Source organism: Osmerus mordax, chromosome 2, assembly GCF_038355195.1.
Source record: "Osmerus mordax isolate fOsmMor3 chromosome 2, fOsmMor3.pri, whole genome shotgun sequence".
Classification (NCBI taxonomy): domain Eukaryota; kingdom Metazoa; phylum Chordata; class Actinopteri; order Osmeriformes; family Osmeridae; genus Osmerus; species Osmerus mordax.
In genome coordinates, this window is record NC_090051.1 from 187,777 (window position 1) to 207,907 (window position 20,131).

Here is a 20,131-nt window from a genome sequence, read left to right on the forward strand (position 1 = left end):
TATGCTTTGATGAAAAACATTCTGTTGGGGTAAACGTCTACTACAAGTTGAAATAGGCACCAATTGATATTTAGACTTTGTATCATGTCGAATATGATTATATTTAATTTATATTTATATATTTATATTTAATGTAACATTGAACATGCTATTTTATTAAGTCCACCACTCTTTCTCCTCTAATATTAACGGACAGTGGGGTTAAATGTTCAATGTATGGACTGGCTATTACATTCAAACGTATGCATTGACTTGGCAGTTTGTCTCCCACGCCAATTGTATACGCTGCTACAGCCGTGTTGCTTTTTTTCTGGAATATGTGCTCAGATTGACCATAAACACTAAATAAAACTTATATCTGAAGTGTGGTGAAGTAGGACAATGTTTTTTGTCGCCGGGTGCCATAGTGGATCCTAGTATTGGAGCTCCATTGATGTTGGATTTTAATAGTTCTCATGCCCGCACTTAACTCAGAGTTGAGTTAACAAATTCAGATCAGATTTTCTGGAACCGAGTTTTCGGAATTTCCCATTTTAGAGTAACTCAACTCAGAGTTCAGGGTTAGGCTCAGAGTTTGTTAAACCCGCTACCTGGAATACTAGCCTGGCTCTGCCCTCCTACGTACTTCCGCTCAATTTTGATTTTGCTTCTGTACTAGGTCTGGGATTTCGGTGTATTAGTCGGTTTTCAGAAACACATTTTTTGTAGGGCCAATCAGCAAACAGAGGGAGTGGCTGAGAACGATGACGTTGATGTCGTGCACTAGTTTGAGTTGTAGTTCAGTAATGGCGGCGGAGAAAGATGCGAGCGAAGCTATTCGGTCGGTTGTGGCAACGCTGCCGAATATCCATAAGTTAAAGGCGGAGCAAGAAAAATCCTTACTGAGTTTTGTTGGTGGCCATGATGTTGTGGCCCTCCTCCCCACGGGGTTCGGGAAAAGTTTGATTTTCCAGCTACGGCAGCTAGCTCCGTTACAGTAGTGGTGAAGGAGTTGGCTAAGGCGAACGCTAGCGATTGGTTATGGCAGATCAGAGTGGCTCTGGGCAGATCCAACAGTTTTAAACTTCAACAGAGTACCCGCCTTCAAGGAAGTTAACGCTTGTCAATGGAGCGATCCCAGACCCTCTGTACAAATGAGATGTACGAGGGTCTGGTTAGGACCAGGCTACTGGAATACCCCCCCTGTACTACAAATCAAGATCAACATGCTCTGAATTACTTTCAGTTACCCATCTTCATGAACTCTAACAACCGCAATCATGATAAGCGGTATCACAATGGTGGTTATCAACTCTCTAACTCAACCCAGATCTTTCCAATCTAGAGACGTGCGCGTTCACATAAAAGGGGCGGTGTTTGCACCGTATGTCCAATCGCAAACATGGACAAAACAAGAGCCGCATATTTCACTCAGGAGGAGCAGACAATAATTGTACAAACTTTGTCTACTCGTCCTGCGTGAAATATTGTAATACAAACATATCAGGAATACAGACATATAATACAGGCAAACAGCAACACAGTCGCTGCTGCCAAACTGGCAGAACGCTGTAAATGCGCAAGCTACTTGACTTATTGATATCACTGCCCCAGGCACAAGATGTGACCATAATTACACTTGTGCATTCCATAACTTTAAACTTTTGTTGCTGTATTATTGGGTGTGCTCAAGCCTTCGGCGAGAGCACAACCTTTGTTCTCTTACATATATATTTATTTATTTATTTATTTTCGCCCCCCTAAGGATCAGTCAATATTTGGACTACATACACAACGGCGGTGTCAAAAGGTTCGTCTTGGTAGCGATTGCGTTGGTTGTATTTTTATTTCCGTTCCGTTGCATGGTTTAAGTAGAAATTGCGTTTTTGTGGTGAAAAGTGAAGCTAATGGTGGCTAATTTGCTAGCCACAGTCACTGACGTTACTAACGTCACTACGTCACGAAAACATGCGTGACTACTTGTAGCAGAACATTCGTTTCACATCTGTTAACTTGGGGGATAGCTAGGCTAACTATAGTTTTACTGCAAGGCAGCTGCAGGAACGCCACAAGCAAAGAGGCCAGGGTGATAACTATTTACTCATTTTACTTTGTGATGTGAAACACAATTATGAAATGTAATGTACAATATTAGCTGATATTATTAAGGAAGTAGGCCCACATCTACGTTTGGAAACGGTAGTCTACTATTTCACTGAAGCATTAGCATCATGACATTAGCCTCTGTTGCCCGGGCAACACATACTACAGTGGTCTATGATGCATCTGTTTTCAATCTTTAAAATAAACATTCCTCACAAATACATTTTCGTTGTAGGATTTATTATGACATTACATTACAAGTAAACGATTTGTGGGTGAAATTATCATTACCTGTGGTTTCAAACCAGTGTTGCTCACTGCAATGCTGTAGCCTACGCGAGACACTACAAAAACATCTACACAGCTGTAGGAAGTCAAACGGCAACAGAACATGTTCGGCACTCCCATTACTTAATCAAAAGTCTATCTAACTACTAACCTGAACTTCATTGCCACAGCCTAAACGTTGCCAATCTGTTCATGAAAATAATTAATTTCAGCCTAAACCGTACAACGGAACGTTAAATCCAATTCAACCAACGCAATCGCTACCAAGACGAACACAGCAGTAGTCTACTAGTACTGTACCGTAGTAGTACAATTTACCGGGGCAGCTTCTCCACACAGGGCTATATCGCATTTTGCGTTGTTACTGACAATGATCGCTACCAGTGAGCTTTTTATGAATGAGCGATTTTCCACTAAATAAATGTCAAGCTTATTTACGTTTTGGGGGGCATATTTTCAGTTAGCAGATGGGACTGTCTGAATCGCGATTCCATCTTCTACTGCCGGGTAACGTCGTAGAATAATCTTCAAAGGGGGTTCTTTATTAATGAATGAATGCAATGAGTAGGCTACATGCCTGAAAATATCACGAGAAGGGAAAAACTTAAAATGACGTTTAAGTCATAGAGATTAGGTCCATTTTTACACCGGTCTGCCAAATGTATTCGTTTTGATTCAACGATGAGGCTGCCTCTTGCAGGGGAAATGAGAAGACATCTATTTCATTCTACACTTCACTCGTATTTTCAGTTGTAAATGAGCAGCAAAAAAAAATGCCTTTAATTCTATTTAATCTTTATAAATAATAAGTATGCATTTTCATATAAAATATACATAAATCAGTTGTAAAAATGTCATTCAAAAACGGACCCCTGTGCAACCGACGCAAGCAAGCACACCCTACAATTTCCCCAGAAATTGTACCCTCTCTAGTTTTAGTTGCAACCCTGGCAGTGGCAAACGATCGTGGGAGCAAATAAAAAATAAATATAAAAACAATTCAAACCGGTAAGTAGCAGTAGGCAATACTTGCACATATTTTAAGACCAAAAAGTACAAGGCTGAATTGCCTGAGTCAGTCCCTTTTGGTAGGATATTGGTATACAAAGGGCCTATAGAACAATGAAATTGCTTGCAGCCAACAGGAAGAAAAATGAGGCAACGAAAACTGGGGGGGCCCTCCTCCACAGGACTTCACTCCTGCTGAGGAGCTGGCCCTCTCCAGCTATCAGGGTCGCCCCATGATGCAAGGAGTGGAAGGGGGCATTTCTTCAGACCCTGGTGGCAGCATCTCGAAACCCAGGCATATCTACAGAGTATGTTTCAAGTAATCTATGTGACCATGTTCATTCAACAATTATTTATGAATATAGTAGGAGTGAAATGTATTACTGTTCTCTGCAGTGACGAGAAATACAGTGGTGTTGCTGCCACCACCCACTGTTGTCCCACTGTGCCATACAGAGGTGACAGTGAAACTAATATTCATACGCCAGTATGTATGCCATATGTGGTTGCTGAATATTGATCAAATAAGCCATTTACTTTCTCAAGTGGAGGTCCTAGATGATCAGGAAATTGTGTCTGCCTGCTCAGAGAGCACTTTGGAGGTACACTTTTGAGTTTTTTTACCACTTGCAACACAGATGGTGAGTGTGTGAACGTGTGGCTGTGATTGAAGTGTCTGTAATGACTTGCTAATGGTGGTGGTCTGAACATGAGACACAAGTCCTTAAAGTGCTCATTTCAAATATGACTCAATTGATTAAATTGCTATGGTGTTAAACTCAGCAGGAAGAGGAACTTCTTCCTCCCTCTGAGCCTAGGGCCTCCACTTCAAGGCCAAGACAAAGACACGAGGTATAAGCAATGAACCTTGAAACACTGTAGTCAAATGGACACCTTCAACTTTCTCCAAGTGTACCTTGCAAAGGAACAATGTTCTTTATTTGTTTCAGGTTGGAGCAGACAATGTGAGGGCCCTGTATAAAAGCTCGATATAGAGTATAAGAGGCTCGATATAGAGTATAAGAGGCTTTTAATTAAAAAAACAAGTCAACAAAGTATATGAGAAGAAGGTAGTACATGACTGAATGAATGACACTAAACGTAGTTACACTGACATTCTTTTTCTGTGTTCCTGGGAAAGGGAGAACACATGAGGATGTATTTGTTAAACTTTTTATACCTTTTTGTGGCTTGTCCCAAATCATTTTTTGTTGTGCCTTTGATTCTTTTGTGGGGGTTTTCACCATTTCTTTCAATGTCCTATTTATTGTTTTGGTAAAAAGCTATAAAAGTGAATGAAACATCCAAATTCAATGAAAGTAGTGAAATGATCATTTATTTAACTTGTGAAGAGCATTGTACGGTACCATACACATTGTTCTTTTTGGTTTGAAATGTTTTGGTTGAAGGAAACCCACATTTCTGATATGGAAATAATTAGAAAATGGGTCAAAGCAACCCAAGGACAACAGAAGGGGTTATTAAGGGGAGACACCCCAGTGAATAGGGATAACATATCAACATGACACTACATAAAAGTACCCGTAGCAAAATAACGCAACGCTATGCATATAGTCTATGGGACTGTGAGCGCACGGCATCGATGTGTCGCATTGCCAACATACGGCTCAAGAAGCTGGCAAAGATACGTAATTCCCTCTGCTGAGAATCTATATCTTTCATAAAGATGCTCAAAAGGGAATGCCAAAGGGTTTTGTCGGTCTCTAAATGTTCTGGCTCTTCTGAGCGCACCTCTCACTATCCGCGCACTAAGCTCTACAGGATCTTCTATGAACGGTGACGCCATTATCCTCAGGAATGAGTTAGTGGGCGGGGCTTTTATGCCGGTTGATCTCTGATCTCCAACTTAACCTGCTCCCGACCAGGTTAGGCGTTCAGAATGTGTTACCATGGCAATCTACCCCGGTAACAATGATCCACCGTCGTGATACAGAAAACCCTGGGTTGAACCTGAAGTTACCTCGTTAACGCCAAATCTTGATTCGTAGTACAGGCCCCATGACAAGAACATGTCAACATGACAACACAACATTACAACATGTCTGGGCAGCTATCTAACTAAACTGTATGTGTTAGTAGAAGTTATAAGAAGAGACAAGGTTAGGGTTATGGAATGATAAGAGTGAGATATACAGCGTCTGACAGGGTGAGAGAATGCTGGCTGTGTACTAGGGGGCAGGGGCATGTGGAGGTGAAGAGGCGGTTTGGAGGGTAACATGTCCTAACTATGTATGGGGAGGGGGGGAGGAAGGGATATCTTGCTAGGTGTGTGAAGGGAATGAGTGGGGAGGGGGAGATCTGGCAGGATTCCCTGGAGCGCAGCTTCTAAAGCTGAGGATTACCCCTGATGGCATGGGAGGCGGACCAGGGGTGAGGCATGTTCCCCTCTGCCAGGCCAGACCAGGCTGGAGACAGACAGTCTGAGTGGGGAGGGCAAGGGAGAGGAAGGGAGGGGGCCATGGAGGGAGGAAGGAGAAGAGAACAAGCTGTCAGGGTGAAGGGTCCCTGGTGAGAACAGGGTGAACACTCATAGCAACCCTGAGAACAGGAATCTTCTGTGTTTACAGCTCACTACCCAACTTAAAAGACAACGGCAAACAAATTAACCTTGTGGACAAATTTAGCTGTTTGTAGAATTATTATTTATGTTCTGAACTGTTGATGTAGCTGATGTTGAGTTGATGTTATGTTCTTCCAGGACTCCCTCCATTCCCTGATGGCCACTCTAAGTGCCTCCAACCCCTTCTTCGTCCGTTGCATCAAACCCAACATGGAGAAGGTGAGTTCATGAACGTTTCATAGCAGAGAAAGCTACTCAGACAGTCCTTCTCAGCCCAGGCTAGGTTCAGTCAACAGATAGGGAGTCAGGTGGCTGAGTGGTGAGGGAATCGGGATAGTAATCCGAAGGTTGCCAGTTCGATTCCCGGTCATGCCAACTGACGTTGTGTCCTTGGGCAAGGCACTTCACCCTACTTGCCTCGGGGGAATGTCCCTGTACTTACTGTAAGTCGCTCTGGATAAGAGCGTCTGCTAAATGACTAAATTTAATTTAAATTTAAATTTAGATACACTTGGAAATTAGAAGGCTACATATACTTTATCTCTCCTCCCTCCACTCTATGTTCCCCTCCTCTCCTCCCAGATTCAAAGTTGTTCTCTGTGGTCGTACTTTAAATGTCATTTACTACTTTTTTATTTTTTCTGTTGAAGTGAATTCACAAACCGTCTGTTCTGGCTCTGTGTTCCATCCCTAGTCTCCTAACAGACCTCATCTAGGGAAGGAAGAGCCGGGCCGGGTCAGGGAGAAGGCTATCTTTGTGCCTCTCTTCAGCAGGGCTGTGGGCCAGCACATTCCTGCAGCCCGGAGCCCAACTCCAGGGGTCAGAGGTCACGGCTGTCCGCTAACTGCAGCCGCCTGGCCTCTGACCTCCCGACCCTGTGGCACCAGGGGTTGGCAACCAGTCACCTTCCCCCCAGTGGAAGCAGCCGGGAAAGGGGCAGGGCCCAGGGTGGAGGGGCAGGGCCCAGGTTGGAGGGTGGAGGGGCCCATTGTGGGGGGGCAGGGCCCAGGGTGGAAGAGCAGGGCCCAGGGTGGAAGAGCAGGGCCCAGGGTGGAGGGGCAGGGCCCAGGGTGGAAGAGCAGGGCCCAGGGTGGAGGGGCAGGGCCCAGGGTGGAAGGGCAGGGCCCAGGGTGGAGGGGCCCAGGGTGGAGGGGCAGGGCCCAGGGTGGAGGGGCGGGGCCCAGGGTGGAGGGTGGAGGGGCCCATTGTGGGGGGGCAGGGCCCAGGGTGGAAGAGCAGGGCCCAGGGTGGAATAGCAGGGCCCAGGGTGGAGGGGCCCAGGGTGGAGGGGCAGGGCCCAGGGTGGAAGGGCAGGGCCCAGGGTGGAGGGGCCCAGGGTGGGGGGGCAGGGCCCAGGGTGGAGGGGCAGGGCCCAGGGTGGAGGGGCGGGGCCCAGGGTGGAGGGGCGGGGCCCAGGGTGTAAGGGCGTGGCCCAGGGTGTAAGGGCGGGGCCCAGGGTGGAAGGGCGGGGCCCAGGGTGGAAGGGAGGGGCCCAGGGTGGAGGGGCAGGGCCCAGGGTGGTCCTCATGTAGCTGTGGACCTCCACACAACAGCTCTGCTACAGACCCTAACCCTGGCGTGGGTACAGTACCTGGCGTGGGTACAGCACCTGGCGTGGGTACAGTACCTGGCGTGGGTACAGCACCTGGCGTGGGTATCATTTCTCATTGCTATCGGATAAAGAGTTTGGCAACACTACATGAAGGTTACATTAATTACCTTATTACTAAATAGCAATAGTATTCATAGTTAGCAGTTTAGGTTATTATAAAATGAAGGGGAAGCCTCAATATCCAGTATGCTATAACTGCTTAATGTTGGGAGACCTGAATAGGGGGGAGTCAGGTGGCTGAGCGGTTAGGGAAGCGGGCTAGTAATCTGAAGGTTGCCAGTTCGATTCCCGGCTGTGCCACATGACGTTGTGTCCTTGGGCAAGGCACTTCACCCTACTTGCCTCGGGGAGAATGTCCCTGTACTTACTGTAAGTCGCTCTGGATAAGAGCGTCTGCTAAATGACTAAATGTAAAAATAAAATGACTAAATGAATATCCAGCATGCTATAACTGCTTACGTGCACATGACAGTAAACTTGAACTGTGAGGTAGAGGATCCAGTGTGAGGTAGAGGATCCAGAGCTGATGCTCTGTGACTGTCCTCTGCTGTGGCTGGGCTGTGTCCCCAACACCATCCTGTCATGCCTCCCCGTGTCCCCAACACCATCCTGTCATGCCTCCCCTTGTCCCCAACACCATCCTGTCATGCCTCCCCGTGTCCCCAACACCATCCTGTCATTCCTCCCCGTGTCCCCAACACCATCCTGTCATGCCTCCCCGTGTCCCCAACACCATCCTGTCATGCCTCCCCTCCTCCCCGTGTCCCCAACACCATCCTGTCATTCCTCCCCGTGTCCCCAACACCATCCTGTCATGCCTCCCCTCCTCCCTGTGTCCCCAATACCATCCTGTCATGCCTCCCCCCCTCCCTGTGTCCCCAACACCATCCTGTCATGCCTCCCCTCCTCCGTGTCCCCAACACCATCCTGTCATTCCTCCCCGTGTCCCCAACACCATCCTGTCATGCCTCCCCTCCTCCCCGTGTCCCCAACACCATCCTGTCATTCCTCCCCGTGTCCCCAACACCATCCTGTCATGCCTCCCCTCCTCCCCGTGTCCCCAACACCATCCTGTCATGCCTCCCCCCCTCCCTGTGTCCCCAACACCATCCTGTCATTCCTCCCCGTGTCCCCAACACCATCCTGTCATGCCTCCCCCCCTCCCCGTGTCCCCAACACCATCCTGTCATGCCTCCCCCCCTCCCCGTGTCCCCAACACCATCCTGTCATGCCTCCCCCTCTCCCCGTGTCCCCAACACCATCCTGTCATGCCTCCCCCCCTCCCCGTGTCCCCAACACCATCCTGTCATGCCTCCCCCCCTCCCCGTGTCCCCAACACCATCCTGTCATGCCTCCCCCCCTCCCCGTGTCCCCAACACCATCCTGTCATGCCTCCCCTCCTCCCCGTGTCCCCAACACCATCCTGTCATGCCTCCCCCCCTCCCCGTGTCCCCAACACCATCCTGTCATGCCTCCCCCCCTCCCCGTGTCCCCAACACCATCCTGTCATGCCTCCCTTCCTCCCCATGTTCTATCAGCCTAGCCCCCTCCCCTCCTCCCCCCTCCCCTACCCAGGGGGCCATGTGGCTGCACCTGGCCCCGGTCAGCCGAGATGCATTGACTCAGATGACTCTGTGTTAATCCAGAGAATGACAGACGTGCATGTGCTGCATTCAGACTGACACACACACACACACACACACACATGCTCGGAGGCACCAGGTCTGACACTTGTTTTGATGTTGGATGTTGTCATAGAGTCTGATCTCCGTATTTGGACAAACACACAGCCGTTGTTTGTGTGTGAATGTGTGCATGTTTGTAGTCAAACTATCTACTGCATGCAAAGTCAACATGCAATATGCACCTTTTAAACCAGTGCTAAAGAGCAGAGTTGAAGTCATATTGAGTGAGCCTCGTGTGTGTGTGTGTGTGCGCGGGAGTATGTGTGTGTGTGTGCGGGAGTGTCTGTCTGTGCGGGAGTGTGTGTGCGTGTGTGTGCGGGAGTGTGTGTGTGTGAATGTATGCGGGAGTATGTGTTTGAGGTAGAATTACTCAGTCATTAGACTGACACATGAAGGGAATGCTGTTGTATCTAGCAGAGCTTAACCAAAGTGCATGTCCTCTGAGTGACAATGGCCTTGGTAGGGATCAGCCTTGTGATGGGGGGGGGTGAGAGAGGGGGGGATGAGGCTGCAGGTCCGTGGGGTAGAGGCTGGGCCTTCACATCATCCTCGTTAGGCAGGTGTCTGTTGTGTCCACCCCAGCCTGTAGGATGTGAGGCGGAGTTCACCGATGTGCAACCTGATAACCCAAACAGCAGAGCTGTGTGACGCAGAGCAGAGAACAATGCTGCTGATTATCCCACAGTCAAACATCTCCTTGGTCAACACAGCCTCTCTGAACACAAGCACTGTTCTCTCTCCTCTGGACACCCCTCATGGCATACCTTCTGACCAGTAAAACAAACAGGCCAGAGGAGGGGAGAGTGGGAAGGGAGAGTGGGAGGGTGGGAGGGGAGAGTGGGAGGGGAGAGTGGGAGGGGAGGGTGGGAGGGGAGGGTGGGAGGGGAGAGTGGGAGGGGAGGGTGGGAGGGGAGAGTGGCTAGTGATACCACAGTTCCATCTGCCTCTGCTCTGTCCCGTTGCTCTGAAGATTCAGGCCTGGTTTTGGACAGCAGAACAAGTGTGGAAGTCTGTGGGCTGAATGGGTGCTGTTACCTGGTCCTGCTCAGGGTTGTAAGTGTGCCAGAGGTCTGGGTGATGCAATGTGGAGTGGTACTAGAACACTGATAGCACAAAAAGTACCATCATTCAAAACGTTCTCTCTTCTGGCGGGTTCCCTACCCCCTCTATTTAAACACAGGTCCTGCCAGCCATTTGCTGTCAGCCACAGGCAATGCTAGAATTGTGTTCCTTCCAGGTTTTTTTCCAGTTCTATACAAACTTCTGGGGGAAGATCGCTGATTGTCTTGGCCTGAAGCACGGGGGTGTGGCCTAAGTTTAAGTCTGCCCCTTCCTTGACAATCCTGACTGTGGTGGTGTTTTGTCCCTCAGAACGCCAATGTGTTCGACCCGTCGGTGGTGCTCAACCAGCTGAGGTATTCTGGAATGTTGGAGACAGTGAAGATCCGCAGGGCAGGCTTTCCGGTCCGCAGAACCTTCTCCGACTTCTACAGCAGGTGAGGCGAGGCCTCCCCTCCAGGCCACGCAGCAAGCAGCATCAGAGACAAGGAGAAATCACTTCTACCTGTAAATTATGTCAGTGTTGAGTATGTTTCCAGTCACTGAGTGTGTGTTCCCTCCCCAGGTACAGGATGATCCTGCTGGGCAGTAGCACAGCAGATGATGTGAGGAGGAGCTGCACAGAGCTGCTCTTTCAGCACGACCCGAGTAGAAGAGACTGGCAGCTTGGAAAGACAAAGGTACGCACACACAGACATTTACATTTAGTCATTTAGCAGACGCTCTTATCCAGAGCGACTTACAGTAAGTACAGGGACATTGTCCCCGAGGCAAGTAGGGTGAAGTGCCTTGCCCAAGTACACAATGTCATTTGGCATAGCCGGGAATCGAACCAACAACCTTCTGATTAATAGCCCGACTCCCTAACCGCTCAGCCATCTGACCCCCCCCCCCCCCACACACACACACACACACTGTACTAGTCCTCCTAGCCTACCAGTCTGTACTAGTCCTCCTAGTCTACCAGTCTGTACTAGTTCTCCTAGCCTGCCAGTCTGTACTAGTCCTCCTAGTTTACCAGTCTGTACTAGTCCTCCTAGTCTACCAGTCTGTACTAGTCCTCCTAGTCTACCAGTCTGCACTAGTCCTCCTGGTCAACCAGTCTGTACTAGTCCTCCTGGTCTACCAGTCTGTACTAATCCTCCTGGTCTACCAGTCTGTACTAATCCTCCTGGTCTACCAGTCTGCACTACTCCTCCTGGTCTACCAGTCTGCACTAGTCCTCCTGGTCTACCAGTCTGTACTAGTCCTCCTTGGTCTATCAGTCTGTACATACAGTACAGACTGTGAACTATTTTCAAAGCATACTTAAAATTATATCAAAAGTGAACTATACTTTTAAGTATGCTTTGAAAATTGTTCACTTTTGATATACTTATAAGAAGTATGCTCAGAAAAACAAACATTTCTTCTGGAGTAGGATGTACGTTTTCTTTTTTTTAATACAGCAAAAACAGTCCAAATTCTTTTAAAGTACATTATAAGTTAAATTTTTTTGGTCCATCTTGTATATTCAAATTATTAATGTCTAGGAAAATCTATTATGCATTGCACATTGAATCTTTATTGTTACTGAAGCTGTAACCTTAATTACTGCCAAAACATGTTATATTATTTAAAAGTAGTTGGGAAAGTGCCTCAAAATGTAACTGATGTATTACGTAAGCTATAATTAAAATCAAATCAACATTTATTTGTATAGCCCTTTTTACACGCAAGCATGTCACAGATGCATGTTTTTTTTTTTAAGTAGGTAATTGGGAGGCCAGAGAACAACACATTGCAGTAGTCCAGTCGGGATGTAACAAATGCATGTATTAGTTTTTCAGCATCATCCTTTGATATTAATAATTGTCGCTGTGGGAGAAGCTTGCTAGGTAACAAACCCTCTGTCATTGTTCCAGAAACTGGGGAAGAGACTGTCTCTCACCTCTCTTTCAGTGAATGTTTAACTTTTAATATCTTCTTAAATCTGAGCACCAGTGTGCCATTTATGGAGACACAAGGACAAAGAGAGCAAAGATAAAAAGACAGAGAGAAAGACAGGGAGGGAGAGAGAGGGAGGGAGGGAGAAAGAGAGTGAGAGAGAGAGGGGTAGCATTTGAGGAGCAGGAAGAGACTATAAATACTTGGACCCATACTGAGTTTTTTTGGTGTGGTTTCTTGGAAACTAATGAACTACAGCCTATCATACCCTGTTCTGTGTAGGGTTGAACTGTTCTGTGATAGGTTGTCGCGTTTTGTGTATAGTTCAGTTATATGAACCACAGTCTGTTGGTATTCCATTGGCAGTTATAAGTGACAAGCTAGGACACAGCAGACACACGTCTTAAACATGACCAACTTTTTTGACACAGGACAATTTAACCAAGGCCTCTTACTCGCACACACACACACACACACACATATATAAAGCCACAATGTAAATAGCTGTATGGTTCTGTAGGTGTAGAGAGGCTGCATTGTTTAGCAGAATGGCTGTGTGTATGTGTTTGGAAGGAACAGAAGTGGATGTTCAGTAAATGCATCCTAACCCACACAGCTCTATTAACCACACAGCTCTATTGACCACACAGCTCTATTGAGTAGCTCTCACATCCTTCATCCTCTAAGCTGTGATGGTTTCACACTAATCCCAGACACTCATGCGGCCATGGTTATCCTTAACCTGCCATGTCACCAGCACTGCCATGTCACCAGCACTTGAGTCAATAGGTTTTTGATAGCAAACCCAGACTTTTAGGTTAAAGTCTGTGAGTGTGTGTCTGTGTGTGAGAGTGTGTGTGTGTGTGTGTTGAGGGGGGCATTTCCTTAGTAGAAACAGCCTGTGTGTAATTATATCCCTGTTGATTGTGTGACCAGGAAGTGCGTTCCCAGGAAGTGCGTTCCCAGGATTGCGGTCGGGGGGTTTATATATATATATATATATATATATATAAGGCTAGATGTCTTACGGCGGAGTCTAGAACATCCGCACATGGCGGCCATCTTGCTACAGTCAACTTGCTCACCACAATTTTCAACCGATTTTTAAACGGTTTGGTTTGTTATCAACATCAGAGATGTAGTTATGCCACTGCATACTTATGAATAATTATGTTCTTAAAAAAAAAAATAGAATACAAGTATGCAGTGGCATAACTACATCTCTGATGTTGATAACAAACCAAACCGTAAAAAAATCGGTTTGGTTATGGTTATTAAAAAAATACATGTAGCACCAACACAATGTTATGGGTGAGCGAGTTGACTGTAGCAAGATGGCCGCCATGTGTGGACGTTCGACTCTGAGAGAGAGAGAGAGAGAGAGAGAGAGAGAGAGAGAGAGAGAGAGAGAGAGAGAGAGAGAGAGAGAGAGAGAGAGAGAGAGAGAGAGAGAGAGAGAGAGAGAGAGAGAGAGAGAGAGAGAGAGAGAGAGAGAGAGAGAGAGAGAGAGAGAGAGAGAGAGAGAGAGAGAGAGATTCCTCTAGCTCAACAGTGTGGCTGGAGAGGAACACTAAGAAGGTGAACCTGTTTGAAACTAACAAACACATTAAAGTTAGTAGAGTTAATACTTTGAAAGTGTACCAATGGAGGGAGGAAGGCAGGCAGTCACGGAGGGGTTAACTTGCCGAACAAAACTCGGCAAGCAAGGAGGGGTGTGGCCTGCAGTCTGGATGCCATCCACTTTCCCCCTTCCCTCCCTCCCCAGCCTCCCTGTGTGTCTCTGCCTTTGCACGTCAGTGGAGCTGAGAGCACAGCAGCAACAGCCGCAGAGGAGCAGCTCAGTCAGGACATGACTCTGAACTGCAACACTCCTCTCCTCGTCTCAATCCAAGTCCTCCGCTCTGGAGCCAGAAGACGAGCTAGCCAGCCAGGGAGACTCTGCCTGTTAGAGCTGTGATCCAGCCTGTTAGAGCAGTGATCCAGCCTTTTAGAGCAGTGATCCAGCCTTTTAGAGCAGTGATCCAGCCTGTTAGAGCAGTGGTCCAGCTCTGCTCTGGGACCCTGAGCTGACACCAGTCTCTTATCGGAGCCCTTATCAAGAGTAACTACTGCTAACCCCCACCTCCCCCCTCCCCACCCCCTGTGTGGTGGTGTGTGCCCCACTCCCCACCCCCTGTGTGGTGGTGTGTGCCCCCCTCCCCACCCCCTGTGTGGTGGTGTGTGCTCCCAGGTGTTCTTGAAGGAAGCCCTGGAGCAGAGGCTGGAGAAGGAGCGGGAGAAGGAGAGGAGGAGGGCCGGCATGGTCATCCAAGCCCACATACTCCGCTATGTGGCAAGGTGAGTGACAGCAACCTGTCTGTGTGTGTGTGTGTGTGTGTGTGTGTGGGAGAGGATGTGTTTGCATGTGAGTATGTATGCTACAGTCGTGTTTTGTGTCTATGTAGTGATGTTAATGTTGATTTATGATCAGATTGTCTTCGGTAGTGTGTGTGTCAGTGTGCATATGTGCATGTATCTGTTTTGTGTATATACATACATGTTGTTTTTACACTTGTGTGTATACATGAAGGTTGTGTGTATGTGTGTGTGCCCATATGTTCATGTGCCCATTCACTCCTGTGTACGGTACATGCCTGAGTGTGAATATTGTTCCTTTTTCAAACCGTCCACCTGAGGACAAACTGTCATTCAACTATCTACAACGTTCAGTCTCTCCAGACATGGGCCTAGGGAGGACATTCATAGCCCTTCCCAAACAAATGTTTTGACAAAATCTAAACATTCGGTTCGAGTGAACAGATTTCCAGTTTCCAGTGGGTCTGTAGTGTGCTGACCGTAGCTAGGCCAGACAGGGCCATTCTAGTCTGTCAGAGCGAGAGCATTAATCACTGTGGAGCTCCAGGAATCTGCAGAGAACCACAGCGGAGAGAGACCTCAGGCACGTCAACGAGCCTCCATGCCCCTCCTGTGGAGTCCAAGGTCACAATGTCTCTGTGTGTGTGTGTGTGGGGGGGGGGGAGGGAGAGAGAAAGAAAGAAAGAAAAACTGACAAAAAAGGAAAGGGAGAGAGAGATTGGTAGAGAGAGATTGAAACAGAGAAAGCGGAGAAGAGAAGTACAGCAACATTGTGTGTGGCCTAGGGGATTTGTGTGGGTGATGAGTCCCAGCCTCAGAGCTAAACACAGCTGCTAACTTAGCTCACCACACACTGACCCAAGGCACAGCTAGCTAACCAGGCAGTTCCACCACAAGATCTGTCACACGCTGGCCCTATGCACAGGGAGTTCCAGTAGTGTCTGTTACTGTCTTGTTCTAGCAGCCTGTGACTATATACACAACCCTAGGCTGGGACTATGGCATATTACTGTAGCAGTAGCATATCCTACAGGGAACAATATAATATTGATTGTACCTGAAACATTGTAAGGTATTCTGCAGCTGTATTGAGACATGGCTGTCTCAGTACAGCTTGAGCAGCACTGGGTCACTCTGACCACGCCATGGTCCACCTGCTTCTCTCTGGAGAGGGCTCAGGCAGATCATCAATTACAAGCCCAGAGCCCCCCACTCTTGCCTGGCCAACGACCTGAACGAGTTTTACTGTTGATTTGAAAGTTAATTGGACCATCCTGACCCCACACCTACCCACCCCAGAGGCACCCGGCATCCTACGCCACGATCCTGTTTGTGGACTTCAGCTCTGCTTTCAACACCATCATCCCCGCTCTGCTTCAGGACAAGCTCTCCGAGCTGAACGTTCCCAACTCCACCTGCAGGTGGATCACAGACTTCCTGTCGGACAGGAAGCAGTGCGTGAAGCTGGGAAACACATCTATGACTCCTGAAGTTTGCGGATGAAACCACCCTCATTGGGCTAATCTCTGATGCACTATCCTCTCCCAGGACCTCAAGGCGGAACTGAACAACAGCTCACTCACCAAGCAAGCTCAGCAGAGGATGTTCTTCCTGCGGCAGCTGAAGAAATTCAACCTGCCAAAGACAGTGATGGTGCACTTCTACACATCCTCACCTCCTGCATCACCATCTGGTACACTACAGCCACGGCCAAGGAGAAGAGCAGACTGCAGCGTATCATCCGCACTGCTGAGAAGGTGATCGGCTGCAATCTGCCATCCCTCGAGGACCTGCACACTTCTAGGACCCTGAGGCGAGCAAAGAAGATTGTGGCCGACTCCTCCCACCCTGGACACACACTGTTCCAGCCACTCCCCTCCGGCAGAAGTCTGCGGTCCATCAGGACCAAAACCTCACGCCACAAGAACAGTTTCTTTCCATCTGCAGCTGGCCTCACCAACAAGGCTAAAGACTCCCAACTGTCACTAACACATTTATAAAGTCCATTTATCACTTATTGCACATTGCACAAAATCAACCGTCATATTGCAATTCTTATCTTATCTTATTTCTTTTTTTTTTGTATTGTTTAGAATTATTTTGACTGTTGTACATGTTCTACTTTTTATATTTAAGATTCTTATATGTTTATCGTATGCACCTTCCTGCCACAGTAAATTCCTTGTTTGTGTAAACTTACTTGGCGAATAAAGCTGATTCAGATTCAGATTTGCTCCCATAGGAAACACTGTAATATAGTCTTCCTCCTGTGTTCTCCCATACAGGAAACACTATCAGAGGGTCCTATCCAGCACTATCACCATCCAGAAGAACTACCGTGCCTTCTTCTGGAGACGAGGGTTCCTGCGCCTGCGTTCCACCGCCCTGATTCTGCAGACGCAACACCGAGGACAGCTGGCCCGTCGACGATACCGCCAGCTCCTGGAGGAGAAGAGGAGGAGAGAGGAAGAGGAGAGGAAGAGGGAGGAAGAGGAGAGGAAAAGAGAGGAGGAGGAGGAGGAGAGGAGGCGAGTGGAGGAGGAGGAGAGGAAGCTGGAGGAAGAGAGGAGACAGCAGGAGGAGGAGGAGAGGAGGAGAGAGGAGGTGGAGAGACTGAGGCAGATGGAGGAGGAGGACGGAAAGAGGAAGCAGGTAGAGTCCCTGCAACTCCAACAGGAAGAGGAGGACTTACATAGGAGAGAGGTGGAGCACAGGTAAATAAAAAGTCAGTTGTGCCCTCCAAGCTTAGAGACCCTGTATTACTTTATCCTTCAGGACTCAGGTCATTGTGAAACCTTATAACAATGCTCCTGCTTTGTTCCTATACTTAGAAACTCTCTGTTGAAGAATTCTGCTTGTCAAAAGGTAATTTCATCTCATACAATCTTATAGTTATTATTGTTGCCTGGTAAAATACAGTCCTTGACTGATCATGGAAATACTGTTACTTCTGATCCTTGATTTTTCGCTGTACTTTCTACATGCACTATTTGTATCTGAGTCTCTTTGAAGAAATGCAACTAAAAGCTAAATTAACTAAATGTAAAAAGTTCTCAAAATCCCATGAATGAGATGGTGCGTATGACTAAGGTTTACACTCTCTTTTCCTGTCTCCATTCACCTTCTCTTCTTTCTGTGAACCCATTGTCCAATCAGAAGGCTGTGCCTGTGCCTGCGCCTGCGCCTGCTGGCCCCGCCCACACCTCCCTGGAGGAGAGCCGTCAGATGGAGGAGATCCTGCGTCTGGAGCGAGAGATAGAGCGCCTGCAGCGCCAGCACGAGGACGGCGTCTCGTTGCAAGGGGACATCTCCAGGGAGGAGCGCCGGCAGCAGAGAGATGCGGAGATCTTCCGTTTGGAGAAGGAGGCGTCACGTGTGGCCACCGAGTTCCTGGAGCTCCTGGACTTTGGAGGCCTGGAGCCATCGCTGTCTAGCGAGGAGAATCTCCATGACGATCCGTCCGACTCCAGCGCCCCTCTGGCCCGCGCTGAGGAGGAGGAGGAGGAGAAGGAGGAGGACGAGGGCTTCCACGCTGAGGAGTGCATCCCCCTTCCGGAGCTTCCTCCCCCTGCCATCAGCACCCTGGACAGGGACGTCCTCCGCAGCCTCCCCCCTCCCCCCGCCCACTGTGCTGAGGGAGTGCACCTCTCCTCCTCCTCTCCATCCACCCTGGCACCCCCCACCCCGCCTCCCCCTCCACCCACCTGTCCCCCCCCAGGCCTCACCAACGGGGACAGATATGCCTACTTCAAGGCCGGCAGGGCATCAAACTACAAGTCAGCCAATGAGGAGCCATCGTTCAGCATCCTGCCAGACACGGAGTCGGACTACGACCAGGATGAGGAGAACCAGGGGAGCTCCACAGACGCAGCCAGCAACAACGACGGCCATGCCACGGGCCAGGACGCGCTGAGGAAATCCTCCTGCACACAAAACAGCCTGGACTCCTTTAGGGGCAGCTCAGACTCAGTGAGGACACACACACACGCTTCTGCTAATGTTTACAAACACACACACATTGTTGTGCATCTATTCACACACGCTTCTGCTAATGTTTACAAACACACACACATTGTTGTGCATCTATTCACACACGCTTCTAACTAGATTCACGCTCACACAGAAGTACCTTTCTGCAAATATTCACACACTCACACATCTTACTACAAATGTTCAGACACACTGACACACACTTACATGTATGTTCTTGCACACACACACATACTTGTTCATCCCACAACTTACTCAAGATGTGTTTTATGGCACACAGTACTCCATTCATCACACACACATGCATTCACACACAAACATGCTGGAACACACTCACACCTTCCTCCTGGCTCCCTACATGACACACTTTAAAGCATGAACCTGCTGCTAGGTACAGTGAAATACTTTAGCTGTGATTTTCTTGCTTTGCTTGTGTGTGTGTCTGTGTGTGTGAATATGTTCCTAGATACTGCCAGTCACAGCAGGGCATGGAAGCAACACTGTCAGTTCAAATCAGGAGGGTTAGGAGGAGGCAGTGGATGGGCAAGGGAGGACCTGAAGTAGAGAGGTTAGGGTTAGGGTTAGAAGGGAGAAGGAAGGAGGGAACCAGGGAGAGTCAGAGGGAAGAATAGAGAGAGAGAGAGAGAGAGAACCCTAACCCATGCCATTGTGCTACAAAGTTTGTCCGCTAGCATGTTGTGCTAGCAACCTATTTAAACAGAAACCGCTCTTGACAGTCATTGGCTAAAACAAAGGAATATAAATGTCACATGGCTCTTCTTTCATTGGCTTCCTTGCATCGACCTGGCGCGTGTGTGCGTCATCAACCCTAGTTGAATCTCTGGTTCTGGTGTCGTAAAAGCTCAACCCCCCAAACATCCTCTCAGCCTTAGTCTGAAACACATGCTCACCCTTCCCCCAGGTCAAGATAAGGGCCCAGTATGTTTACATAAACCTGGAGTTATTTCAAGGGTAGCCTCTCCTTGCACACAAAGCTAAACACTATCATTTTATACAGAATAAAGAGTTACATCTTTAACTTTTCCAACAATATCTGTCAATAGACTTTTGTTGGGGAGGAGTCGTCTCCTAGTCTTGAATCTTCACTCCTCTCGAGTCAGATCTGTTCAAAACATGTCCCTTCTTGCTGACTGCCCCCCCCACACTCCCAATCACGTTCACATACACACACACACACACACACACTCACACACATACTTGCACACACCAAACTCCCTCACCCTAACCTATATTGGCAGAGACCGCAGATTCCGGAGCCCTGCCTCTCTAACAAGTCTGTGTGTGTCAGTTCATTGACAGTGACGAGGACATTGACGGCTATGTGGACACAGATGAGGAGGTGTCCAACGGGAGGATCAGTCTGCTGAATGGAAGCTCCCCACCATACTTCCACAGCTACCTCTACATGAAGGGTACACCACTTTACCACTGACCCTGACCCCTGACCCCAACTCAGACTATGACCCCTGAACCCAAGCCCTGATCCTTAACCTCATCCCTAACTCCGATCGTGACCCTGAACA

General features: G+C 48.3%; 1 protein-coding gene across 1 annotated transcript in view; it reads left to right on the forward strand.

Annotated features, from left to right (window-relative positions):
* Positions 1–20,131, forward strand: part of myo10l3 (myosin X, like 3) — an 84,497-nt gene that overhangs the window by 55,880 nt on the left and 8,486 nt on the right. Inside the window, exons 19-26 of the mRNA XM_067250611.1 lie at positions 6,098–6,178; positions 10,629–10,753; positions 10,882–10,996; positions 14,473–14,579; positions 16,883–17,311; positions 17,429–17,462; positions 17,754–18,566; positions 19,897–20,020. Of these exons, the coding sequence (XP_067106712.1) occupies positions 6,098–6,178; positions 10,629–10,753; positions 10,882–10,996; positions 14,473–14,579; positions 16,883–17,311; positions 17,429–17,462; positions 17,754–18,566; positions 19,897–20,020 (1,828 nt within the window). The remainder of the gene's footprint in view (positions 1–6,097; positions 6,179–10,628; positions 10,754–10,881; positions 10,997–14,472; positions 14,580–16,882; positions 17,312–17,428; positions 17,463–17,753; positions 18,567–19,896; positions 20,021–20,131) is intronic.